Source organism: Equus quagga, chromosome 1 (assembly GCF_021613505.1).
Source record: "Equus quagga isolate Etosha38 chromosome 1, UCLA_HA_Equagga_1.0, whole genome shotgun sequence".
In the NCBI taxonomy this organism is placed as follows: domain Eukaryota; kingdom Metazoa; phylum Chordata; class Mammalia; order Perissodactyla; family Equidae; genus Equus; species Equus quagga.
In genome coordinates, this window is record NC_060267.1 from 130,857,370 (window position 1) to 130,885,169 (window position 27,800).

Sequence of the window (27,800 nt, forward strand, 5' to 3'; positions counted from 1 at the left end):
CTATTTAGCTGTGGAGCCGTAGAGATACACTATTTAAAAGAATCAGAGATCCTCCTGGGTGGGTTTAGGGCATTTAAAGAATGATGAAGTAAATGATGATGGCCAAGCCATGCTCTATGTTTAAGAAACAGATCTAAATGAAACCCAGTTGCTTTGTTAGTATGTAGAAATTTGAAGTCTTTTTGCTTCCAGTTTTTGGCAGAAGGAAGCAAATAGTATTTATCTTAAGAATAAATAATTCTTGATTTAAATTGTTCCATGAAGACAAAAAAATTCATGACAACTGTGGTTGCATGGTGGTAATTCTATACTGGAGTTTAACTCTTGAGAGTTTGCTGGTCACCTTCAGCCTATGGGAGAATTCTGAAGCTTGCTCATAGGATAATTATTTTTCTGTCTTTCTTGTAGCACATGATTTTGAATTGTCTGCCAAAAAATTCCCAAGTCCTAGGGAAAAAGAAACTAATACGAGCTATTGAGTTCTTGGCATGTACAATTTTCTGACTCAGGATTTATTTTTCTAGTCAATGACAATGTCTTCATTCAAGTGGTTTTTTGTGGAAATAATGTAGAACATTTGCTTTAAAATGATGTCCCACAAATGAGGTTACGTGAGTCAAGGCACTCATAACACATTTTCAGCAAATTGGTTTGAAAAATATCATCAATGGGAACAAATATCACTAGGATTAAAAAATAATTATTAATCCTGGCTCATCAATTGTTTTGAGTTTATGAAACTTTAACTTATTTTGAAAAGAACCTTATTTTACACCTGGTAGGAAGTGGTTCCTGAGATTTCATCCTCAGTGCACATTGAAACCAAACTTGATACTTGGTTAAGGCATTTTCTTTTTTAAATTAAAAAATGTTTTTAACATTTGTTTTTTTCTTTTTAAAAAGGAAAAAGAAAAGACAAAAGATTTTATTTTATTTATTTGTTTTCAAAGAGTCACTCAGTCACCCTTCCGCCTACCTCCACACCTACCTGCTCAGTCCTCAGCACAACTGGTAGTGGAAAAGAGGGTGTATATAAAATCTGTTTAACGAATTATCATTTTTTTAAAAAGAAAGAATGAGTTCCAGAAATCTTTGGAAAAACCAGGAGTGACATCCCTCCTAGGGCAGTGGGCATTTTCTTGGTAAAGGTCTCTTTACAAAGACAATATTTTTTGTGAATTTATAAGGGAAAATCTGTTTGATTCTGGCTTACTTTTCTAGTATCACATAATTTATTAGAAAACAAAAATATAGTAAATAAAAAAATGCATTTAGGCTATTTACTTGGTAAGCCATAAAAACATAATCCTGGGGGCAAATTCACATCCGTATATTATCAGTCAGTTGAGTCTGGAGTTTTTCTTTTGTGGATGCCAATGATGCTGATTTATAGAACAACATATTTTTAGGACAAATAATGATCAATATATTTGTCATGGAACTGAGCCTGAAGTTTTCCTGTTATCTTTTGGATGTCTGTTAATTTACAAAGCACTGCCTTCTGTTTTGTCAGTGGAGAAGTTTGGGTCCCATCAGCATCTATACTCAACATCGATTAATTGAGTTAGAGAGGCAGCTGGGGAAGGGTCATCTTCTTAGCCTGGTGTGTAGCTTGTGACAGAGGCTGTGATCTCATCCGATTTTTAACATCACATCCCTGGGAAAGGGAGGGAATATTGGAAACCCATATTTTACAAGCCTTAGGGTTGACTACCAAGTAGAACTGACCCTTACACCTGCGGGGTGGAACTTGAGACACCGTTGTGTTTTCACTTACACACCTTTGGGTTAAACATCAGTATCATCTAGTGCCTTGGCAAAATCTAAAGTTAAAAGGAGCTTTCCTAGAATGAATTGGATGTGTAATTTCGAGGAGATGACATGAGTTAAGGGTTTAGAAGTTACCACTACTTGTCCCCTGCTTCTTAGAGAAACTGAGGGTGAACTTCTGACCCCTCATCTTCTCCACTCATATACTTTGCATCAACTTGAAAAAAATGTTTATTGTAAAAATCTGTGAAATCTTGCTCCAATTCAGGCACTTTTAGAATCACAGTCTGGTAGTTTTAGTAGATCTCTAGGTGCTCCTCTGGACTGTAGAGTTGTGAAAATGTGTCTCTGTGGCGTGAGCCCTGGGGAGAGCTATCTGCTTACAGCAAAGCAGGGGGGCAGTTTTTTGCAGCCATCACTTCTCCTGCTAAACCCTTGAACCAGAGGGCTAACATCACCTGAAGGAAAATGAAAGGAAACTAAGTGAATGGTTATTTGTGATTTATCTTCTTGCAGGAAGCTCCAAGCTTTAATTTTGATCCTGATTTGGTCTGGCAGGTATGTTCCAGGTTTGCACTTAGAACATTGTGTGTGTTTCTCAGAAAAATTAGTTTTCTCGTAGATGCTGTGATGCTCCTCCTTTGCTTCTTTTGTGTCTAAAGATTCTTTACTAAGCTCCTCTTTTCAGCTCTTATGGAGAACTGTCAATAAAAATTGCAGTTAAAAGGCATTTTCCCTCTTTTTTCTTTCTTTAATGTTAATTCCTTTGAAAGAATGTGCTTTTAATCTTCTTAGATTTGACATGACATAAACATGATGTGCAAAAGTTTCACTTTCTTCGGTTCATTCATAAAGCTGTACCAGGTTTTTTTGTTTTTTGTTTTTTTTTAAGAAAATGAATTATAGTAGTGACAGTACTTGTCAGATAATCTCATAAAATTTTTCTTTGGTTAGTTGGAACTTCTAAATGAGTGAAGATTTAATTCAAATTGGCTAAAGCCAAAAGGAAATTTATTGGCTCACTTAATTGGAAAAACACACAGATATTGTCAAGCACAGCTTGATCCAAGTCTCAAAAGATGTTAATAGATCCCATTTTTCTCTCTTTCCATCTCTTTTTTTGGCTTCCTTCATATAAGCTCTATTTTCAAACAGCCTCTTTATGCCTGTCTGAACAAGATGGCTGCAAGCTCTCCAACAATCACAAAAGGAAGGGATAGGGAGGGGCTGGCCAAGTGGTACCACTGAAGTTTGCACCTTCTGCTTCGGCAGCCTGGTTCGGATCCCGGGTGCGTACCTATGGACCGCTTGGCAAGCCATGCTGTGGCAGGCGTCCCACATAAAATAGAGGAAGATGGGCACAGATTTAGCTCAGGGCCAGTCTTCCTCAGCAAAAAGGGGAGGATTGGCTTGGCGGCAGATGTTAGCTGAGGGCTAATCTTCCTCAAAAACAAAAACAGAGGAAGAGATAGGGAGAAAGTTGTATTTAAAAAAAAGGCAAAAAATAAACCAACCCTAGAATAATGTTAATTTCTGAGAAGGAGCATAAAACTTCACTCCAAACTTAATAGCTCAGACTGAAAAGAAAATGCATGGAGTTCCCTAGTTCTCATTTGCTTAGTAAATTAAATGACACTCATTCATCAAGAAAAACAGACTTTGTGCTAGCACTAAATTCAGCAGAATTTATCAAATAGGACATATATGAGTAACATAAGGATTTTAGTAAAAGTTGCAGAAAATATGCTTGATCTGATGAATTTGTTAACTAAAGAGGATTAAGAAGCTAGGGGTATAATGTCGCTGTGTGATGGTTTTTCTGTGGCAACTGAAATGAAGATTGTGGGTGTTTAGCTTTCCAGTCACATGACCAGCCAGGGCACTTGTGTGTCATGAGTGGTTCCCTTTTTTTTCCCCAATTTTATTGAGAAATAATTGGCACACATCACTATATAAGTTTAAGGCATACAGCATGATGGTTTGATTTACATATATTGTGATGATTATCACAAAAGGTTCATCTATCATCTCATATCGATACAATAAAAAGAAAAGAAAGAAGAAAAGAAAAAGGAAAAACATTTTCTCCTTGTGATGAGAACTCTTAGATCTACTGTCTTAACACCCTTCCTATATATCCTACAGTAGCGTTAACTATGGTCATCATGTTGTATGTTACATCCCTAGTACTTATTTATCTTATAACTGAAAATTTGTTCCTTTTGACCACTTTCCTCCAATTCTCCCTCTCACCCATCCTCTGCCTCTAGTAACAACGTGTGTGATCTCTTTTTCTGTGAGTTTGGGTGGTTTTTCTTTCTTTTTTTAGATTCCACATCTAAGTGAGATCATACAGTGTTTGTCTTTCTTTCTGTCTGACTTATTTCACTTAGCATAATGCCTTCAAGGTCTGTCCATGTTGTCACAAATGGTAGGATTTCTTCATTATTTTAGGGCTGAATAATATCCCACACTCGCGTGCGTGTGTGTGTGTGTATATAATTGACTTACAGTTATGCTCTTGATGAAAGAACATGACCTTGCATTCAGGTGCTAAACTCCAGTGGTGAGGTTGATCTTTTGTTGTTAGAACTAAAAACCGAGGCTGTGTTTGTGCCCAGGCAGATGACTGCTGTTCTGCATGGGATTGAGCTGACCTGCAGTTGGATTTAAGTTTCTCTTAAAAGATATCTTGGTGTTTGGTCAAATTCAGCCAGCTCAGTTCCACCAGGTGTGGAAGGGATGCACTGGAACATTGAGAAAGCAAGAGCTCCTACTTCACAGCTTTTAACAAGGTCACACAGCTAGGAAGGGAGAGCTTTCGAATCCAAACCTGAGCCATTGAACGTATCCCAATTCCCAGTGTGAACTTAATTCAAGTCCTGGAATCTAGTTACAAACACTATAAAGTGACTGCAATGTTTTCTTTGACTCTAGGGCTTACCTCGGTTTACTTCATTTATCTTTTGAACTGTTACTCGTTGACACTGCATCCTACTTAGAATTATTCTTCTCCCAGGGCGATGTGTTCATAAGAAATTTGTGTCAAGCCTAGTTTTTCTAGTCAAGCTATGATGATGGCATTTAGGCCTTAAAAATTTGCCCCTGTTCCTTTTGTGGCTATTAAAAAGAATAACAGCAGTAACAACAAAAATACCACCTGCCACCACCACCAGTATCACCATCTCTGGTGACAACCCATAGCCTGAACTCCACTACCACAGATGGGGAGCCAGGCTCAGGGCACCTGACGTGTAATAACCTGTGAGTAGACATCATTATCCCCATTTCACAGCTGAGAAAGCCATGGTCTGGAGGATGAACAACCTGCCCAAGGTCCTACAGCTAGTCAGTTGGCAGCTGAGATTTGAACATAGGTTTCCCCTTCGAGGTTTTTATACTCTCTAGCCCTCCAGGCTGCATTTACTGAAGACGGTCCATAAGTTCAACTGCTTTTTCTTTCAACTCTTACTTGGGAAATTATGCACTGAGGTTTGCAGCAGAGAACACGTTGAGGCAGCTCATGAGAGCTTGAGAGGTCTACTTGACATTTTTGGAAAGGTGTTGTATTTTGTGCTATAAGGCAGGATTAATCCTTTTTACATGTATGTGGTATTAGCCCTCCAAATAGGGCTCCAAATATGTACCCTACGGCCAGCATATGCCCTGTTTTCTCCCCTGAGTTTTAAATCTTGCCCTGAAGTCTTTATAATGTCATGGAACATAACTCATTCAAACTTGCAAAGCTGTTTGTTTTTGATGTGCGCTATCCATTTATGATACCAGAAATTATCCTTTAGCTTATTTTTTTCTTGAGAAATTTCTTCATCTTCTCATCTTTCAACTTTTAAAAAAAGCTTTGTCCCATTTAACTATTTTCCTTAAATAAGGGGAAAAAAATGTGGGTTTTAAGCAATAGCCAGAAAAAGCAAAACGTCAAGTTAAATGTTAGCTCTGGATGATATATGGTTGTCATTGAGAAGCAAGTAAGATTAAAAAAAGAAAAGATGAGACTTCTTTCCTTTTTTGCCCAAACTTTTTAACATGTGTTTGACTCTAAATGTTTGAGTTGCCAGTGGATAATTCCTGCTATAAACAAGTTTAATTTGTGTGAATTTAACTCCTGAAATTGAATCACAAATTCCAGTATTTACTGAGCAGCTATTTTGTGCATAGCACGTTGGTGGGCCTTTCACAGAGATCGAGTACTCAGTCTTTAAGGGGCTAATGGAAGGAAGTATATAAGTCAGGATCTAATTAGTGACCTAAGAGCAGCAAAATGGGCTACAGGGGATCAGAGGATTTCAAGTGAGAGAGAGGCAGGGATTGCTTCTTGGGGGAGGTAACATTTAAGGAGGGCCTTGAAAAATTGGCATGATTCTAATAAGAGGGAGAGGGATGGCTTATACACCAAGGGAACCATCTGAGCAAAGGCAAGGAGGCTGGAAAGTTTGACGAGTGTTTGGAGAAGAGCAGATCATTCAGTTTGGTTGAGAGAAGACTTTTCAAGTTTAAAAGCAATAGAAGATCAAATTAAACCATAAGAAAGTAGGAGAAAAGAAATAATAAAGATAAATGCTGAAATTAATGAAATAGAAAACAAACATATACTAGAGGGGAACACCAAAGCCAAATGCTGATCCTTTGAAGAGATTAACAAAAATGACAAATCCTGGTTCGATCATTGAGAAAAATAGAGACAGTACCAATAACCAGCACAAATAACCAGAAATGGAAGGGGGCATCGTTATCAATCTTAATTGCCATTAAAAATGTGAAAGGATTTTATTGACAACATTATGATAATAAAGTTGAAATTTTGGATAAATTCTTTTAAAAACACAGTTTGTCAGAATTGTATCAGAATAAACAGAATATCTGTGGACTCCTATATATTAAAGAAAATGATTTTATAATTTAAAATCTTACCACCCAAAAAAAGCAACCCCAAAAATCCAAAAACCAAACCAAACAAAAAAAGTAAACCCAAAAATCCAAAAACCAAACCAAATAAAAAAAAAACTGCAGGGGCAAATGGCTTCTTAAGTGAATTTTACTAAACATTTGAAGAAAAAATTGTATCAGTCATACAAAAACTATACAAGAGAATAGAAAAAGCGGGAACACTTCCTATCTTATTTTATGAGGCCAGTATAACCTTGATATCAATATACCCAACAAAACCATTATAAGAAAAATTACAGGCAATTTCGCTCATAAACATTGATGCAAAATATTTCAGTGAATTGAATCCACTGACAATTAAATGACGTGACCAAGTTGTGCTTATTCCAGGAATGCAAGGTTGGACTAAAATTTGGAAATCAATCAATGTTACTTGCCACATTAGCGGGATAAAGGAAAAATGTTAATGTAATTTTATTTTATTTTTTTGGAGGAAGATTAGCCCTGAGCTAACATCTGCTGCCAATCCTCCTCTTTTTGCTGAGGAAGACTGGCCCTGAGCTAACATCTGTGACCATCTTCTTCCACTTTATACGTGGGAAACCTACCACAGCATGGCTTGCCAAGAGGTGCCATGTCCACACCTGGGATCCAAACTGGTGAACCCTGGACTGCCGAAGTGGACTGTATGAACTTAACCTCTGTGCCACTGGGCCAGCCCTTGTAATTTTAATAAATGCGGAGAAAGCTTTGATAAATGCAACATCTATCTATGCCAAAAAAAAAAGCTTTTAGCAAACTCAGATTAGGAGAGGATTTTCTTAATCTAATAAGAGGTAGCTACAAGAAAGCTATAGCAAATATCATTTTTACTGGTAAAATATTGAAAACTTATGATATAAGGAACAAGATAAGAATGCCTATTACAACCACTTCTATTCAACAATGTTCTGGATATCCTAGGTGTAACAATTAGAAAGGAAGAAATAAAACCACTTTTATTTACAGGCACCATTGTTGTGTGTGTAAAAAATCTCAATGAATCCATGTATGAACTATTAGATTAATAAATGAACTTAGCCAGATAGCTGGTCAGTATTTAAAAATGAATATTTCTACATACCAGTTACAATTATATAATGAAATGTAGAAAACAATCTCATTCATGATGGTATTAAAAAACTCATAATATCTAGCAACAAATTTGACAATGGTTGTACAAGACCTAATTTAAATAGAAGATAGAAAACATAATTAAACATGGATTAGTGAGAACTTGAAACAAATGAAATTGCTATTAACAATGGAGTGGAGAAAAAATAGTGGAATATTCATATCTTGAAATGCTATATGGAAATGAGAAAGGACCAAGCTATTGCTTCATGGAACAACATAATTGAATACCCTCAAAACAGTGTTGAAAGAAGCCAGACACAAAAGGACAAATACAACATGATTTTGTTTTTATGTGCTCCAAAAACAGGCAAAAATAATCAGTGATGTTAGATGTCTGGATAGTGGTTAATCGGAAGGAGGAGGGAGGTTGGGAAGGAAGCTTCTGGAGTGCAAGTAATATTCTGTTTCGTGATCTGGTTTGCATGTGCCCAGGTGTGTTCACTTTGTCATAATTCATCACGCTGAAAACCTATGATTTGGCTACTTTCTTAGTATTATACACTTTAATTAAAAAGTTCATTTAAAAATAAAGGAAGAATAACTCAACAATAAAAAGACAAATAATCCTATTAAAAATTGGGCAAAGTATTTGAATGCCAATAAGGACATGAAAAGATGTCCAGTATGATATGTCATTAGGGAAATTCACATCAAAACCACAGTTAGATACAACTTATCCCCCACTAGGATGGCTAAAATAGAAAAGATAACAAGTGTTAGAGAAGATATGGAAAAACTTGTCCCTTGTATATTCATGGTGGGAGTGTAAAATGGTCCAATGTATTTTGCAAAACAGTTTGGTAGTCCCTCAAAATGTTAAACATTGAGTTACCATGTGACTCAGCAGTCCTGCTCCTAAGTATATACCCAACCCAATTGAAAACATATGTACATGCAAAAACCTGTACCCAAATGCTCATATCACCACTATTAATAATAGCCAAAAAGCTAAAACAACTCAAATGTCCATTATCTTGTATGAATAAACAAAATATGGTATATCCATACTGTGAAATATTATTTGGCAATAAAAAGAAATGAAGTACTGGTACGTGCTGTAACATGGATGAACCTTGAAAATATTATGCTAAGTGAAAGCAGCCAGTTGCAAAAGGCCACATATCATATGATTCCATTTATATGAAGTGTCCAGTACAGGCATATCCATAGAGACAGAAAGTAGATTAGTGGTTTCCAGGAGCTAGTGGAAGGGGAGCAAAAGGAATGACTGCTAATGGGTACAGGAGTTTTGGGTGATGAAAATATTCTGGAAATAGGTAGTGGTGATGGTTGTTCAAACCACTGAACTGTATACTTTAAAAGGGTGAGTTTTATAGTATGTGTATTACATATCAATAAAGGTGTTATTAAAAAATAAAGATATTAAAAAGGAAAGGATCAGTAACTTTGATTACTTAAAAATTAAAAATTAAAACAGAACTATAAAATAACCAACTAGGAGATGTATTTCTAAGGTTTATAGTAGTTAGAGACAATATTTTTAATATATAAAGAGGTTATACTTATCAATGTGAAATAAAAGCTTAGGAAAAAATTTAACAAAGTGTTGATGCTAATTCTGGTTGGGAAGATTATGAAAGATTTTTTCCCTTCTTTTTTTCCCCCCTAAATTTTTATATTTTCAATAATGTGCATTCATTATATAGGAGTGATCAGGAATTATTATTTAGGAAAAACAGCAGTAAATTTGTTAAAAGAAAAATCATCTATCAAAAAGATTAAAGATGCACAATTTCTTCTGTTGTTATTTTCTTTTGCTGAACTGAGAAGGCCCCAAAGGGGAGAAGATTAGATTATTTATGGAAATAAATTTGGCTCTGCTGCTTACAGCTTCTCTGAACTCCAGCTTTCCCATCAGTGAAATGGGACCATGATATGAGCCAGCATAGGGTTGTGGTGGGGATTAAAATGGATTAAGGCATGAGAAAATCCTGGCTCATAAAAGGTGCTCAAGGAAGGCTTTGCTTCTCCATCCCTTCCCTTTGAGTCTGGAAATTGAGTTTTACCTCTAAAAAAGGGGTGGCACATTTGAGCAAGGACCACCAGAGAGAAGGAATTTAACAAGCTCAGGCAGAGTCTTATCTCTGAATACACACACAGTTTGCTTGTGGAAAGACTTCAAAAGCATCTTAGAAAGGATAAACCAGTGAAGAAGAAAAATAGCAACTCCCAGTGGGCCTGTGGCGTAATAAATGACCTTGGGACTTAGCTTTCTGGCTGTTGGGCCTTTGGCAAGTCACTTGTCCCCTCTGGCTCTTGCTGTTCCCTTTTGGCAAATGAAGGGTTTGGACTAAGTGTCCAGCTTAAAAAATTTTACCAAGTCTGGAGGCTTGGTGACTAGCAATTTGGACTCTTGATGGCCCTGCCTGGGAAATTTGAATTGACATGACATTCTTGCACAGTTTAAATCTTTGCGTTGTTTGCTCCATATTGGCCAGCCCTATCCAGGCCAGCAGCCTCTGCTTCTCCTTTGCTGGTGCTCAGGTTCCCAGCCTATTGTTTATTTAGGGCTTGCAATTTCCTTATTGGCGTGCGCCCCCGCCAGCAGGGTTGAGAAGTCAACCACAGGCCTCATGTGAACTTCCCCTTTCAAGTTTCAGTAATGACAGTGTACTGGCCTTCACATGCCTCATCCCGAAGGCATGGTCCAGTTTCCACATCCATCAGGCCGCACTGGTGACTTAGGGTGGCCTGAATTCCTCTGCCGCCTGTTGCTTTTTCCATGATACAAACTGGTTGAACATGGAAGGATTTGCGGTATGTTTTAGAGATCCTAAGAATGAGGCCCCAAACCAGGGCTGTTGGAGGCGTTGGGGGGAGGGGTTAAAAGGAATGCGAAGAGCAAGTTCAGTTGCTAGAAGGCCAGTAAGGATAGCTTCTTTACCCAGTCTTTTCCTAAAGAGAGTCGGAAGAGAATAGAGGGGTCAGATGTCCATCTTTTTACAACACCCTGAAATGCATTTACTGTTTTGCAAAGTAGTATTTCACTGAATCTCTGGAAATTCAGACTCTCTTTGTCTTCAAATGTATGTGAAAGATGACATCCCATCTAGCCTTAGGGAGGGCGGGGCTGCACGCACCGAGGGACTGCCCTCTCATCTGGAAGCAGTTTCTGAAATTTTTTCCTCCCTTCCTCTCTCCCCAACCTCTTCACTGTTCTCTTTTGACCTTGCTCTGTGATCTTTAAATGCTAAAAGTACTGTGTGGAAGAAAAGACAAAAATAGCTCAGCTTCTAGGTGGCACCCCTTCTCTGAAGCCAGTTTCTCCTGAGGTTGGCCTGGGGGTGGCAAAGTCCTAGCATGTGGCCTCTTCTCTCCCACTCCAGGAAGCTATGTGCAGGGAATCATTCCAGTTTATTAAAGGTGTTAAAAAATGATTACAGAAGACTATTTAGGTGATACAAACAAGCTTTATTTAACACTTCATGAAATAGTCTCAATTTGAAGAACCACAAAATGGGGCAGAAGGCACGAAACTTTTATAAGGTAAAGAATAAGGAACAAGGAAGAGAAAAATAGACAATATCTGATTGGCTAGGGCCATGTAGTCAGCCTTGTTTGAGCTGAGAAGGAACAAGGAAATAATGTAGACCCACAGTTGGCTTGGCGTTGGGGATTGGCGGAATATACTGTGTTTCTGGTCAAGCCGAGCATTTACAGGGACAGGAAAGTTATCTAAGTTTTGGTTTGCTGATGTGGCATCCTGGGCAGGAGTGGCAGCATCTTGGGTCTAGAAAGCTATTCCAACAAAGCAAAAATCTTCGCAAGTTATCTACCTTCTGTAAGTCTCTTGACCTGTAAAATGGGTAAAATAAGTACTTAATTCATAGTGTTACAGGGAAGGTTAAATGAGATTTACTAGCACAGTGTTTGCATTAGTAATCAGTACACATTAGTTGTTATTATTAATTGCATTTTTAATACCGGGATGGAGAAACGTTGTTTTCTTCTGTCCTGTGCTATTCATTCTGTATATTCAGATACTGCAAATATATTTATATTTTTAATGTAAGCGGGGAAGAAAACATAGATATAAAAAAGAAATCTTGTGATGTGTGTTTTCCCCTAATCTGAAGAACTCAGAAATAAATACAGGTTTTTGTGTCACCTCATCTTGAAAGGGAATGTCCTGGGGTGAGACCAAGTTATTGATAGCTTTTAATTATTTCCTAGATGATTCTGATGTACCTAGTCCACAGATTGGCACTGGAGAGCCTCTGCATTAGTGTGTGTCACAGCCATGTGGAGATGATTTTGGATGAGCCAGTGCTCCCTTCCATGCTTTGGGAATGAAGAAAGCTCTCAATATTAATTTAAGCAGCTTTGTATGTAGGGCCAAGACTCAGCTGAGAGGCACAGTTATTTAATGATACTGGTTGTTAAAATATTGAAAGACTTCCATGGTTACCCCAAATGCCCAGAGTACCCTTCCTTCCAGTTCTTACCCTCGGACCCCAAAATCCAGCAACTGAAGAGTTAACCCTTGGCCCTGCAGGGACTTCTCAGATCTGGTTCCAGGGTTCTAGGTGGTGTCTGTTCTGGTTGGTTCTTGCCCTGTGCTGTACTGGTTGTTGAATAACCCAGCAATCACCCCGACTCTATAGGATTTAGAACACTGGGGTTCAATTTCCGATTATGATGACACAACTCCACTGAAACTGTCCTCCTGTCACCAATGATAAGTCTTTATTCTCTTCAAACCTTTCTTGGACTCCCTTTCTTTCTTGAAAAGTTGTTCTCTTATTTTCTGGGGCTTTTTCATGATTTCCATCAATTTTTACCCCTGTTTCATTTGGTTCCTCCACTGTTTTCTCTAGACTTGATTCTCAACCATGTCTGAGAATTCTTTCACCACTAGATGATGATCCATTATCTGTACTGTCTCAGCTTCCATTTTGGCTTCTGTTTTTATTATTAAGTTCCCAAAGGCCATCTTATTGCCTTCTGTTAGCCAGCTTATAAAAGACTCACAATCAGACTCAAGTACAAACTCCTCGCTTGATTCTGAGGACTGCTTCTCATTCAGCTCCGCCTTCCTTTCATTTCCAGCTCCTTTGCAACTAAAAGTTATCTATACTTTTTAATCAGTCCTGTCTTCTTACTCCTCCTTAATATGTATTCCATGCTTGTTCTCTAATTCTTTCAACTTACATTTATTAAATATTATGTGCTGGATACCATGCTGAGTGCTCTTGATTTTACATGTATTATTACTTCTGGCTGGAAAGAATTTCATCTTCTCTATGATATTCTTATTCTTATCCATCTCCAAACCCCAGATTAGGCTCCTGTGCTTTCTGGGGATTTCTTGACTCTGCCATGATGATCTTACCAATTTCTGACTTTTCTATCTGTAGACTTATAGAATATTATATCTAACTATATTTAGGTGTTATCTTTCACAGTATCACTTGTGCATTATACTCTCTGGTTACAAGTAACTGAAACCCTGCTATTATATTTTGGTTTTCTGGGAGTGGATGATTCAGATGTAGCTGTATGTAGCTGTTCAGATGATGTTATAAGGGCCCAGTCATTCAGGCAGATTCCTAATATATGGTAGCAAAGAAGGCCGAAACCAGCCACAGGCCCATATTTTCCTTATCATTCATAATCTCAGGAAAGGAGAGGCCCCTCTATTTATGTTAGTCCCCTAAAAGAACTCTGATTGGCTTTGATGGCATAATGAGTTCACCCCTGGATTAATCAATGTCCAGAGGATCCATAGTACTTGCTGCTGAGCAGGGGCACACGTGAAAACCCCACTAAAACCACAGGGAGGTAGGGAGATGTAGTTCCCAAAAGGACCAGAAGCTCAGCAGATAGATAAAAAAGTAACATATATATTATTACTATATTATTGATAGTTTTTAATTATCATATATAATTAGTATATATGTATATGCTACAGCTAGAAACAGGAAGGAGGATAATCTTTATAGAGCTACCGTGTGGTAGCTATTATTCTGAAAGGTGTACATGTCGTCACTCATTTAATTCTCATAACTACCTTAGGTTATGGGATTAGCAGGCTTAGGAACATGCTCATAAAGTTAAGCAGGGTGAACTGAAAATAGAAGCTACCGTGTTCTCCATGTGTACCTGACAAAACTGGAGAATGGATGGGGATTACTATGCTGTCGTTAGCTGATGATAATAATGGCAACACTTACTTTCCTGGAGGAGGTTCCCTGATAGGTACTTTGCATGCATTACAGTTCCCTTGTAATTTTCATAACATGCTCTTGAGCATGGTCTTATTTTAGAGAGTCTCAATATCTTGCCCAAGGACATAAAAGCCAGGATTTGCATCCAGGTTGTGAGTAAGGATAAGCTGGATTGTTTTATCTTTAGCTCTTTTTGTTAGACTTGAGTCTATTAATAACAACAACAAATTCATACATGGAGACCAAAATCTCAAAGGTCACATAGTGTCCAGCAAGAAGCACTAGAGACACACCTTCTGCCTGTTCGTCGTTAGTAACCTGCACAGAGACAGGACGACAGGCAGGATGCATTTCGGGGCATGGGCTTCCTAAGAATGACACAGAAGTAGGCAAGTGAGACCGTGAAAAGAAACATCAAAACATCCTAAGTGCATTTAGTTTGACCTAGTCTAACCTGATTATGTGCTTGTATATTTTGCTATAAAAAATTATGGGCTGGCCCCCCCGTGGCCGAGTGGTTAAGTCCGCGCGCTCCACTTCAGCGGCCCAGGATTTCACCAGTTCTGATCTTGGATGCAGACATGGTACCACACATCAGGCCATGTTGAGGCGGCAGCCCACATGCCACAACTAGAAGGACCCACAACTGAAAAAAATATACAACTCTATACTGGGGGGATTTCAGGAGAAAAAAAGCAGGAAAAAAAAGCAGGAAAAAAAATTAGATACCATCTGAACAAACACAAAATCAATACCATCGCCAAAAATACAGCGTGTCCCCTGTCATCTTCTAAACAAAGTCATCATCTTTTTATAGTTTGATAAGGTCCAAGAAGATGACCTTTTGAATTTTTGTTTTTTTGTGTTTCCTCCTAACATGCCTTAGGCCAAGTCGACTTCTTTCTGGAGCAGTTGACTTGGGCTCACAGAAGCGCGGTTAATCCCACGCACTAAATCCTTCTAAAGGCAGGGCGTTGCTCAGATAGCCTAAGACCAGGCTGCTCAGTGATGTTTGCAGCTGCAACTAGATGATTTTTAAAAGTTAAGCCTACGAGAGCCTCTGTGGTATCCAGTAATAATAGTCTAGAATTTTATTCTAAATAAAGTGTAATATAATTATGTAGGGACGTTTTGAACATTAGATCACATCTTCTTTAAACCAAATTGGCCCTCAGTTTGTTGATCAACGTCTGTGGACTGATATGTGATCACGGTGAGTTCCATGTTCTGTAAAAACTGCTTGTATTTTCTTTCTTGGCCTGATATTAAAATGAAACCAGTAATTCTTACTGTATTTAAAAGGAAAGCACATTGTGACACTCAGCAATAACATAATTGTTACTTTTTGTGACTAAATGATATTGCTTTTTTGATGTTCCACCCACTCACCATTTCAGTGTTCACATTTCCTGGAGAGGAATTGAAATCTGTTTCTTGCTGTTTAAGGGGAACATAATGTTTGACAAACACAAAAAGGGGAATAAAGTCATCCCGACTGGCAAAGATGCTCCAGAAAGTTTACTCCCTGGGTTGCTGTACACTTCCGCCAAGTTGGATAGCTCTTGAGAGTAGGTTCATATTTTCCTAAATGTACTTGGCCAGTAAAATTGTCCTGGTCTCTTCTGCATTGGTCAGTCTTGTCTCTTGTCTATGCTGGACACCTGCAGTTATTTAGAAAACTCAAGGCACCTGAGGACCTTGTGAAAACGCAGATTCAGATTTAGTAGTTGGGGCCTGAGATTCTGCATTTTTAAAAAGCTCTCAGATAATGTCAATTCTGCTGGTCTTTGGGCCACACTTTGAGTAACAAGGATCTGGACTGTACTCCATGTTAGAGAGAGAAAAATGCCCATGAATCTTGTTGAGATCTACCTTGTCTCTCACACAGCTGGCAAAGTGACTGGTGCTCAATAGATGCTCTCTCTCTATATTTGTTGAATGAATGAGAGAACTCCTTGTGTCTAAGTTTACTATTAGCTATAGCAGACATATCCTAGAAAAATCCAGAGATTATTTTAAGAAAAAAAAGGTAAAGCAACAGAGATAAAGCAAGCTTATTTTAGTCTTCCTAGCTGACTTTCATCCTCATTGCTATAGTCCCTGCACTTATGGGCTAGTGCTAATAGACATGGCTCGTTCAAGAATCAGCAGAGTGGGCCCATTGGGTAGATGGTTGCTAGGGGTTCAGTTCCAATGGTTTATTTATTAGTTGCTCATCAAACACCTATTTTGCATCTATTGGATGATAGCTGTAAAATAGTCTTGGGTATGCATCTTTAAGTAGGAGTTATGAGCTATAATTTATGTACAACATTTTTACAAATATTATTTTGTGAATATGTGGGAAGAAATGATTTGAAAGAGATGTTCAGTTCAGGTATGTTTTTCTAACTAATGGAGAATAAAACAAACACATTTCAGCTTTTTTATTCCTCTGAAAATTTTTCCCACATTATCACAGTCCTTAACCAAAATATAGTATAAAAGGAAAACAATTTCATGCTTGCCTGTTTCAAGACTGTTTGAAAAATATCACCTGAGACATGAAGTGGTGAGTTCCGGGAGCATGGGAGTCTGTGTCTGTTCTTTCGCTGCTCTGGGCTGAGAGCAGGCTCTCAGTATACCACTTTTGAGCGACAGAAGCTGACAAGGTGACCTGGGTAATTTAAGCCCCCAGTTGTGTTAAATTGGGGACAATCATGGTAAGTTTTGAAAAATCCAAACCATTGTTTTGACTTTTCACTTTGGTATATAACCCTGAGCTTAATGTGATCGTTAAAGTCCTAAATGTTTTTTTTTTAAAATTAACTTCTAGAGGAATAATACTGGGAAAAATCAATAGTTTGCTAGAGGGCTTCCCAGAGCCATTAATGCTAATGTGCATTGGGAATTCCCAATAAGCCTTTCTCAAACCTATTTGACCCTGCAACTCCCTTTTCATGGAGCATTTGGGTTCTGTGGACTTTGGGAAAAGCTGTTCTATATTGTATTTCATTTTCCCTGTCTCTAAGGAAAGCTCGCGATTATCTGCTTTGAAAGCTGCTTATTTGTGAAACATAATCTAGATGAGTATTTGAAGATCAATACATGAATTATTTTAAAATATCAATTATAAATAACAAGTAAAGATGTTCAGATAAAGAAAACTCCTTGGCGATTAGGAGTAAAATGTTGCTCTCCCTTCTAAAACTCCACTTTTCAGGATGTTACAGCATATCTTCACTTGTGTTTTTCTCTCTATTCTAGATCAGTGCCTAGAGTTATTGACCATGTGCATTTAGCATCTATTTTGAAAGGCAACATCTATTTACCACATTGAGCCATATCCGGATGTGTGAGGTAGTTTCTTTCCATATTCCTCTTCAAATATGTAAGCTTTTGGTCATTTATCTTAGTTTTAGAGATTTTTAAAAAATAAAAAGATAAAATTCCTTCTCCCTGAATTCCTCAGACTGAGGCAGCTGAGAGGCTATGACCATGGCAGTCGTTTTATTTGCCTTTATTTTCCATGCTTGTATTTCCTCAAGTCTTTTTCTCTGGCTCTGCATTTTGAATATCTTCTTGGGCACAATCAATACATCAAGTACTATATATATATGTATTTTGTATCTGTTCTCCTCTGTGAATTGTAATGATATTCTGTCTCCCTTTCTCTATGCTCATAATTTCAGATATGAGTTCTATTGCCCTTGAAACTGACTTCTTATAAGAACAGAAATATAAATAAGGACAGAAAAAATAGATCCTTATTAAAGTGACTTCCACAATACCCATTTCTCTTTTCTTTCCTCTTCTTCTTCTTCTTCTTTCTTTCTTTTAGTATTTTAGGACACTCATGGCTAAAAGAAAAGAGAAATTTGTGAGGAAAAAGAAACTTTGGTTAATTTAAGAAAATTAGTAAAAGTTAAAAATATTATTTTTAAAATGTGTTTCACCATTTGGTGAAATTTTAGCTCAGAAGTATATAGGCCAAGAGGATTTTCTGTGTTAAGAAACTTTCTATCTTAACTCCGTTCTGATCTTTCTTTAGCAGGATATAATTTTTTAAAGTTCAGTGAACAGCTTCTTCTAATCCATTTAGAAGTTGGCGGTTGTGGTCATTGCTAACCAAAGGCTCAGGAGTTGACTGAGAGGAAAGCTGAGGGTTTCTTCTCCCCTTGCTTATGTGATTGAGACCTGAAATTGTACCAAGTACTATCAAAAAATTAAGGTGTAAGATGTGAGGACTACAGTGTATTGCAGTACACACACACACACACATTTATACATGTATATACGTGTATATGTACATACATATAAATATGGTCACTTTAGACTTGAGCCTGAAATCCCAGGAGATTTTACATCAGAAAAGCAAGGGTATCGGCCCTTCCTTTCCCACTTAACTTATTGTTAATCTTTTGTAAAGATTGTACTTAGATATTTGTAAATGCTGAAAGATTGTATCCCAATAAAGAGAGGAAATCTACATCATAATGGTTAGAGTTTTAATTGATGTTAAACTAATAATCTTAAGGCTTTCATGGGTGTAAATAAAAATATTAATAGTAGGTATATCTGGGTGATGGGATTGTGGACAGTCGTAATTATTTTATCTATATAGCTTTTCAAGTGTTCTATAATGAGCATCTCTTAATTTTATAGTCAGAAAAATGGTGGTTTAAAATGACTCGTGTATTTAGGAAGTATAATGAACTTTTAGAAGTTCTTTTTCTACAGGCTTTTCATTATCGTTCTTTTTATCTACAGAGTTTTACCTACCTCAGAACACAAATGAGTCACTAAGGATGACTCCCTCCATTCATCAGCTTGGGCTGCTGTAAGAAAATACCACAGACTGGGTGGTTTAAAAAACAGAAATTAATTTTCTTGCAGTTTTGGAGGCTAGAAGTCTGAGATCAGGGTGCCAGCATGGTTGGGTTCTGGTGAAAACTTACAGATGGCTACCTTCATGCTGTGTTCTCACCCGGCAGAGAGAAAGAGAGACAGGGGAAGCAAGCTCTCTAGTGTCTCCTCTCATGAGGACACAAATCCCATCATGAGGGCCCCATCCTCATGACTCCATGTAACCTTGATTGCCTCCCAAAGGCCTCTTCTCCAAATACCATCACATTGGGAGTCAGGGGTTCGACATAGGAATTTTGGAGACACATTGATATTTAGTCCGTAACACTCCCTTCAGTCCAACTGGCAGTATGCAAGATTTCCAGAAATTGCATCTGAAATAGAAAAAGACTGGCAGGCTATACATAATAACATTAATGATGATTATTTCTGGATTGTTGATTTAGAGGGGATTCTCTCCATTTTCTATGAATTTAATGTGTATTTAAATACTTTTATAACTGGAAAAATAAATATTATTTTTAAAAGAAAATGATATACTACAGAATGTTGCATTCTGTAATAATCTTGCAAATTTCAGAATCTTTTTATTTCATCTTCTTGGAGCTTTTCTGGGAATTAATAAAAGTATCTGCAGCACTCAGGTATTGGCATGCAGTGGAGCTCAGGAACTAGTTGCTGCTCCTCATTTTCCTCCTTTTAAGGACGATGGCAACATTAATGATAGTGATAATTATCATATTGCCACATGAGACATGCCGTTGGGCATATAGGAAAATAAAATAGAAAATAGCCAGAAAATCAGGACAGACGTATTTGTTGCAAAGTTTTTTCTATAAGTCAGTTATAAACAGAATAGCGCATTCATTGTCTTTACTTTTGGAACCCTTGGTGAAAAAAAAATGGGTTGGTGGCTTTTCATTTACATTCAGTTACAAATGTAATATAAGCTCCTTGAATCCGTACAATAAAATGGCAAGTAGACGGTAACATGAGAAAACTTAAAGTCAAACTTTCAATGTGTTTCATTCCAAACACTGATTTGATTCTTATACCTGAGGTCACGGAAATTTTTTTCCCATATAACAGCTTTCTCTTCTCTGCTTTCTAATGCATCATTTCTTATTATGCTCTATCTTATGTGTAGAATCTGTCATTTAATTTTTTAAAAAAATTCTCCATGGTTGTTTTTTCTCAACTAATCCCACATTTGAGTGTAATATTTCTAGATTTTTAACTCTGTAAATCAATAGATTAGAAATGCCCTGCAAGGTAGTAATGTTTTTTGTCATGTAGGGAGCTGACTACTGACCAAATAAATCATGATGTTATGATACATTATTTCCAGTGGCTATACATTTTCAAGGTTAGTGTATCAATCTTTACCAAGTCTAGATTCAGTTATTTAATTTCACTATGTCTGTATTTAGATGGGAATCCTTTCCCCATTAGAAGATGTTAATTTCCTTCTCTCTCGGAGTCAAATTCCAAGCATGCCTTATAAAACTAGCCACAGAATATACACATGAACAAACCATTTTTGTGTTTACAAATAGACTCAAAAACATACACCAGTAAACTATATCTGAAATTATAAATTGGTCCACTTCAGTGGTGTTTTTGTTTTTTTAACACTTTAGATCACTTTTATCACTGTTGATTTGGTAATTTGATTCCCAGATATTAGACAAACATGTTTAGGTAACTCTCTGTATTGTATTGACACATGATCTTTAGTGGGAGCTTGAAAAATAAACTCACAAATGATCATCAGAAGTGAAAAAAATAAATTGTTCTAAATTCATGGCTATATTTACACCATAGTTAATGTATTACTACCAAAATTGCTTTCTGGAATTCTGTTTTGATGCTACTGACAAAACAATTGTTTTCTCTTCCTTTCTTTCTTCCTTTTTTTACCAACAGGACACAAAAATCGCTTCATTGGAGCGAAACATAAGGGATCTTGAGGATGAGATCCAGATGTTAAAAGCCAATGGTGTGCTGAACACTGAGGACCGCGAAGAAGAGATCAAACAAATAGAGGTTTACAAAAGTCACTCCAAGTTCATGAAAACCAAGGTATGGTCCAAAGTTATAAACTTTTATACTCTTAGTGTGACTGGAAAGTTATGGTTTACATACGTATTTTCCCCAAATACCCACATAATCTGCTTAGTGTGATGTCATGAAATATATGGACAATAAAGAAGAGTGCAAAGATTTTTAGTTCAGAAGCATAGATTCCAAAGAGAAATCAGGGAAAACATTTGGTAGAATTTCTACTTAATGAGGGGTCTAGGATTGAGTTCCTTTGGTGTCCCTCTGTCTTTGGAATTAACATCTAATACTTGTTTTCTTTCTAACATTTATTATTTCTTCTCTCTTCCGAATTTCCTGAGTTTTCAGAAGTTTGCTATTTTTTAAAGTTTCTGTCATGGCCAATTTTTTGGCCTATCCCTAGAAGGTGATTGTCTCAAAAGATGTTGATCTTGGAAGCCAATTTAACTGATTTCACTGGTATGAAGACATTTTGGTTTTAGCACAATGTTTGACAGAATTGATTTTGAGTCTCAAAGCTGCTGTTTGCTTAAATTATTCAACCTCTCGAAGCCTCAGTTTCTTCATCCATGAGATAAGGGGATAAGAAAAAGAAAAGTGCCTTCATCATTGGGTTTCTTTGACGATTCTGAGAGATTATGCATTTAAAGCACTTAGTCCCTTAACTGATCTCTAATAAGCATTCAATAAATGTCAGGCATTATTGTTAGTGGTGTTATTGTTGTTATCTGTTGCCATGGAATATTTATAAAATAATATTAATATTATTAAAATATTAATCTATCTCATTAATTTATGTCAATATTGCCAGTTTTAAAGAATTTGGCTTGTATTTTTCAAAATTAAACTTTGGGCTCCAAATGGACTTAGAACATGAGTATCCATTATTTTTACATATAGAGAATTATTAAATTTATGAATAGCCCCAAATAGGTCTTTTGAGACTTTGAGATATTTTTATTTATTCCTCTATTTCAGCATTTTGCTTCTGAAAATAATAACCACACCAATTAAAATAATTTTTCTTTCTTTTTTCTACCACTTGCTCTTAAATATCCCTATTCTTATTCTAGGTTTTACTCCTGCTTGTTGTCTTACAAAATGCAGCAGATTTAAGAGTAATACACACTTCTGTGAGAAAGCAGTGGGAGTGGAGAGAAAAAAATGTTTAAATGATGGTTATGATTTTTATCAGTTGTGAAATACATGCATACTCATTGCAGAGAATTTGCAAATTATAGAGAGGAAATAATAATATCTAGCATCTACTTCACCATGTATGTATGTATGTGTGTTTCTCTAGGGAAAAAAGCAAAAAGTATGCTTACTTCTGCCAACTTTCCATCTGTGAGTTGACATTGAGATTATGACTAAAAATTTGAACCAAGGAGTGGAGATGTGAGAAGGAGAATGTCCATTGGATGTGAATGTAACCCTTTCCTTTCACGGACCGCCACGAGATGCAGCATGGCTTTCCCTGCACAGCCCTGCTTTCTGGTTTCTTTTTTTCAGTGCTTCCCTCTCAGAGAGTTGAGCTGAGAGGCAGCAAGCCCAGTAGTAGGGTGGCCTGTAGACGATGACCAAATCATGCTGGGAGTGAAGACCAGAGGCACAGATATGAGTGAACTCATGAAGTTTGGGGGAAATTTATTGTTTTGGCTTAAACATTTCCTCCCCATCCTGTCATTTAACAGTGGGAGATAGTTCAAACCACTTCTACAACTGAAAATACCATGAAATTTGTAAACTCCACCCCTCACCATGGACTCTGTCCAGGTGAATAAAACATGTATATGGTTTTCAGCAAGCAAGTCGTGACCTTTATTAGCCCACAGTTGTTTGAGAGACCATCAATCCTTGAGTTAGTTTTAACTTTTAATGGTCAGTTACTTTTAAGAGTTCCAGAAGTGGTCATGGCAGAAGGATGTTTGAGGAGAGAAATGGAGTAAGATAGAAAGAGTGCAGGCTGAAGACTAAAGCAGACTCTGGAAAATCTCTAGCCTGCCCTTGCTAGCTGCATGGCCTTGGGGAGTGACTTATGTCACTCAACCGTACCTTCCTCTTCTGTAAAATGGGGGCAACACCACAAACTTACTGGGTGATTCAGTGGGTTAAATGAAATAATAATGTAAAGTGCTCAAAAAAGTAGCTAATAATTATACTCATTATTGAGGCAGTATAACCATATAATGATGATGATGATAATAATAAATTTTATATATAACTTGACTAATGGGGAAAAATGGATTCCAAGAAATACAAATAAAAATGAATTCTTAGAATGTCATAAAGATGTATCATGAATGTTCTTATTGGATTGACCCATAACATTTATTGCTCATACTTCATATCTTTATTTCAATTGCTTATTTTTCTTCTCTTACTTTTGGATTTCTTATTTAAGCCTGGGAATGGTTGAGCAGGTCCATCAAGACACAGCTATTGCTAAGCGTTTAGTCCTGAGAGCCTGTCTTGTGCTTTGTGGGATCCCTTAGGCTTTGTGAACTGATTCCAGTCGAGTGAATCATTTATCATGGAACTTGTTAAATTTTAGAGGCATGGGTTGATGTTGTTTAAAATTGGATCGCTAGCATAGTTCATGGTCCATCGTGGCCTATTTGCATAGCTTTTCTGCAGAATTTGTATAAATATGTTACTTGTCAACATCATCACAGATATCTGAGGAGTTCATTTTTGCAATAGTTGGTTACACACATTGATAGAACAATTGTTTAATGTCATCACTGGAGTCTCTTGAACTCTTTCATTTATGCAGTGTTGCATGGGTAAAGCTTTCAATGAGGGATTTTGAGCTCTGTGGTCCCCGAAGACTTACTAAACATTGTTTTTAGCACGTGGCACTGAGCTAGTTACTGAGGGGCAGCAAAAATTGTGCAATGTTCAAAGTATTTCCCACTTCCCAATACTGACCACTTAACTGGGAAAGTAGGAAAAGCACTCAAAAAACTATCCTGAAGATTTGATAGGAGGAGAGTTTACTTCTGGCTAGAGTAATACAAGTTGTTTAGGTTTAGAGTGAGTGTTTTTTGTCTAAATATTCACATTGGTGAAACAGCAATGACAGGGCTGGTGAAGAATGCCAACTCCAATCCATGTCTGAGCAAACCTAGAAAGATAAGTAAAAATATCATCCCACCCCCAACTCCACACGGATAAGGAAGTAGGGAGAACTCAAGTGTATGTGAAATGATAGGTTTTCCAAAAAAGAAGAGAAACATTAGATTTAAGTTGCAAAACCCTAGGTGTTCTGAAACTTACTTGGGAAATGGAAATGTAATTGTTAAACTCATTGGGTTTATTGAGGCAGTGATAGAAATGGAAATCATCAAGTGACTTTGGATCCCAGCTAGCAGAAAATGCTAGATTTGAGGCAGGGATAGTTGACTGTAGAAACTGTTGTTTTGATGATTTATAAAGACTCTAAGAGTTGTGGTAGAAGAACATTTCAGAAATTCTTATGAAATGCTGCATAAGAAGGGGAGTGGAACCCTTTGGGAACCAAACTTGAAATTGCAGCTAGATATTGTTACTTCCTGCTGTTTGTAATGAATATGTAGAAAGCTTTTAAAAGCGCCCCAGGGAACTTCTCTTCTATGGGGCCCTTTGGAGAGGCACCTTCAGAATGATCACTGTTTACAAAGGCGTCAGGCTTGGAGGTGATCTTTAATCTGAGTATTTCTCTTTTTTTTTGAGGAAGATTAGCCTTAATCGGCTGTCAATCTTCCTCTTTTTTGCTGAGGAAGACTGGCCCTGAGCTAACATCCATGCCATCTTCCTCTACTTGATATGTGGGATGCCTGCCGTAGCATGGCTTGACAAGCGGTATGTAGGTCCGCACCTGGGATCCGAACCAGCAAACCCCAGGCTGCTGAAGCAGAACGTGCAAACTTAACCACTGCGCCACCGGGCCAGCCCCCTAATCTGAATAATTCTTTAATAGAGGTCTAAAATGTTTTCTATCGTGATTATGTGGAAGTTTACTATTTTTTAGATTTAAACAAGTTCAACTTAATCTTGAAAAAAAAGTAGCTCCTAAAATTGTTCACATATCCATCTTATCATTTGCTTATTGTTTTGCAATTTTAGTTGAAAATTATTTTTATGACCCGCTGGTGATAAAATTGACTCAGCATTTGATTCTTCTTCATTAACAGGGCATGCTCTCAACTCAGTCTCAATCTTAATATGTAATTATTTGCTCCAAATAGATAATAAAGGTAGCTAGTAATAATTCTTATACACAGTTATTTTTAGATATGGAACCATCTTGAAATAGGTAATTTTAAATGTTTCAATGAAAATTTGACATAGAAACAATATTGTGGTATGAAAAGGGAGTGCTGCTTGCATTAATTATTAAAATGAATAAAGCATGTAGGTTGGAGGGAAAGGAAGTATTTTAAATAGCCATATGAAATGCCATGCACCTCCATTTTGATGCTGAGCAGATGGCTGGGACTGGTAGGGCCTCTTGAAAGCTTTGTGATTAAAAGACCTTGATTGCTTTTTATAAGTATGATGTCATAGTAAACCGTGACATAACATTTTTGGAAAGAAGGAAGGTGAATTGCAAAAATGTAAAAGCAGAGTTTAAAATCTCAGCTTGTGCAAGGCAAGGATACCAGCCATAGTTGGGCAGAGTGGAACTCTCTCCATCTTGCAAGCCCTTTGGCATGTGTACGTGTCTCTGAGAACTGAGATTCTGGGAGACCTCCTGAGTGGTGCAACTCTCCCATGTTTGAAACTCTGATTTCTGCCCCAACTCCGAAGGCTTAAAGGAATCAGACCGTGAGAGCAGAATCTAAGAGGCCATGAAAAGCATGAGTTACCTTCAGGAGCACTGTGAAGCCTTTAAGCATGGAATGTACCATATGAATAATTGTTCTTCTGGTAAGGAAGGAATGATGGCAGCCCCTGTTCTGTGTGTGAGGCTTTGTTCCTAGTCTAACACATTTTTCATCTACTGATCTCAGTGCTTCTATATTAGCCACTCACTCTGTTTTCAGAGTTTGCCAAAGATGGCATTCTGCTGTCTTAGATCTCTCCCTTTATTCTGAATTTGTAACACAGTTTCTTATTAACCTCTGACGGATTACAAACCTCGTAACCCAAACTGCATGATAATAAGCATATCACGTTCTAGACATGAGGGCCGTATCTGCAGTGAAAAAGAAGCTGTTTTCCTTGGCAGAGGAGTCTTTTCAGGGTGTTGGTTGTGTCACAGACGTAAGAGGTGGAAGAACTTTCAGATGAGATGAAGTGTGCCTGATGTCCACATGGACTTCACAGAAAGCATGTGATGTAATTCCGCCCAGCTTTTCTTCTGGCCGTCACGGAGACAGACGTTCCCCAGCCTCAGTTCTCATGTATGTTCGATTGCATCACTTTCCATTTTTATTGAGTTTATGGCTATAAAAGAAGCAAGAGGCATATTTTTATGGAAGAATATGATTTTTTATACTGTAACTATATTCCCCTTAGAAAAGCCTCTGCTGGTTATTGTCTGCATAAAATATTTATTTAAAATTTACCTTATGGTGTTGATAGTCTGAAAGCTATTTAAAGCAACTGCCTATTTAATATTTATAGAATGAAATAGTTTTATGACTATCAATCTATTTTTTGAATAAAGTAAATATACATAGAAACTGCCATGTCCTTCCTTCCTATTAAGTACTATTCTGTTGGTCAAGTTAATTTCATTCAAATTCCTCTCTCAGTGCCCCAATCCCACAGTAGATTTCTACTCTGATATTTGTAGAAGTTAGCACAAATCAGTTTTTTTTAACTATAAACATCATCTCTGCTTAGACATGTAGAGTTGAAAGTTTTTTAGCTTTATTTTCAGATGAATCAGTTTCATATGTGGAATCAAGTATATAGTGTGCTATCAGCTACAACTGCATGTGATTTGGGGTTGTACCCCTTGAGAAGAGTGTTGACCATGCTGATCACAACAGATTGAATTTCTTTTATAATTTTAGGTAATCCTAATCCTGATTTCCCCTCTTTTTATTTATACCCTGTTCTTGTTGTATGAGAGAGAAAAGGGGGTGGGTACTTACTTTTATTCCAGGTAAAAATGATCATAGACTCATGATTCATTATAAAGAAATAATATATTTCATGGATTACATATACATGAGCAGTACCACTGCTGCTCACACAGACCCAGGGCACGTTGATAATCAGTCACGATTCTTTCCCAGTGAACCTTTAAGCATACTCAGAATCCTCTCAAGCCTACCTTCTGGCCAGCCACTCCTACACCTTTAGATTTGGCAAGCAAGATGAAACCTATTTGTCCCGTGATCTAGTCTGACTTCTCCCTGCAAATGGGGTTCCATATCAATTGTTCTAGTAAATTGTGCAACCTGAACACTTCTGAAGGTGGCGGGGGGGGGGGGGCTCACTTCTTTTTAAGCATCCCACTGTGTTCATGCTCAGCAGTTGTTGTCAGTAGCTTGGTTCTTGTGTATGCCACTTTCAGTTGCTGAAAACAACCAAAAATGCTGGATGAAATGCATTTTGAAAACATACATTTTAAGACGTTCCTATGAACTGTGAAGTTAGAAAGAATCTCAAGGGCCAAAACTAAGCCAGAGCTGGAGTAATAAGTAGAGCGCTGGTTCTTTCTTCTTGTTGGCGTTTGCTAGACAGTGAACTTGAGCTTTAGTTTTCACAGTTGTGCGGACATTGAAGGAAAGAGACAGAAGACTGAGCTTGCTCAAGGTGAGTCCAATAGAAACTCCACTACTGCTACCACATAAAGCTGGGATCCCAGACAGCTACACTCTCAGTGGAAGGGTAAACCAAAAATAACCTCCCCACTCT

The 27,800-nt window shown here is 37.4% G+C and overlaps 1 protein-coding gene across 1 annotated transcript in view; it reads left to right on the forward strand.

Moving 5' to 3' along the window:
- ERC2 (ELKS/RAB6-interacting/CAST family member 2) overlaps positions 1-27,800 on the forward strand; it is a 703,663-nt gene that overhangs the window by 236,743 nt on the left and 439,120 nt on the right. The window contains exon 4 of the mRNA XM_046646460.1: positions 20,811-20,966. Within this exon, the coding sequence (XP_046502416.1) occupies positions 20,811-20,966 (156 nt within the window). The remainder of the gene's footprint in view (positions 1-20,810; positions 20,967-27,800) is intronic.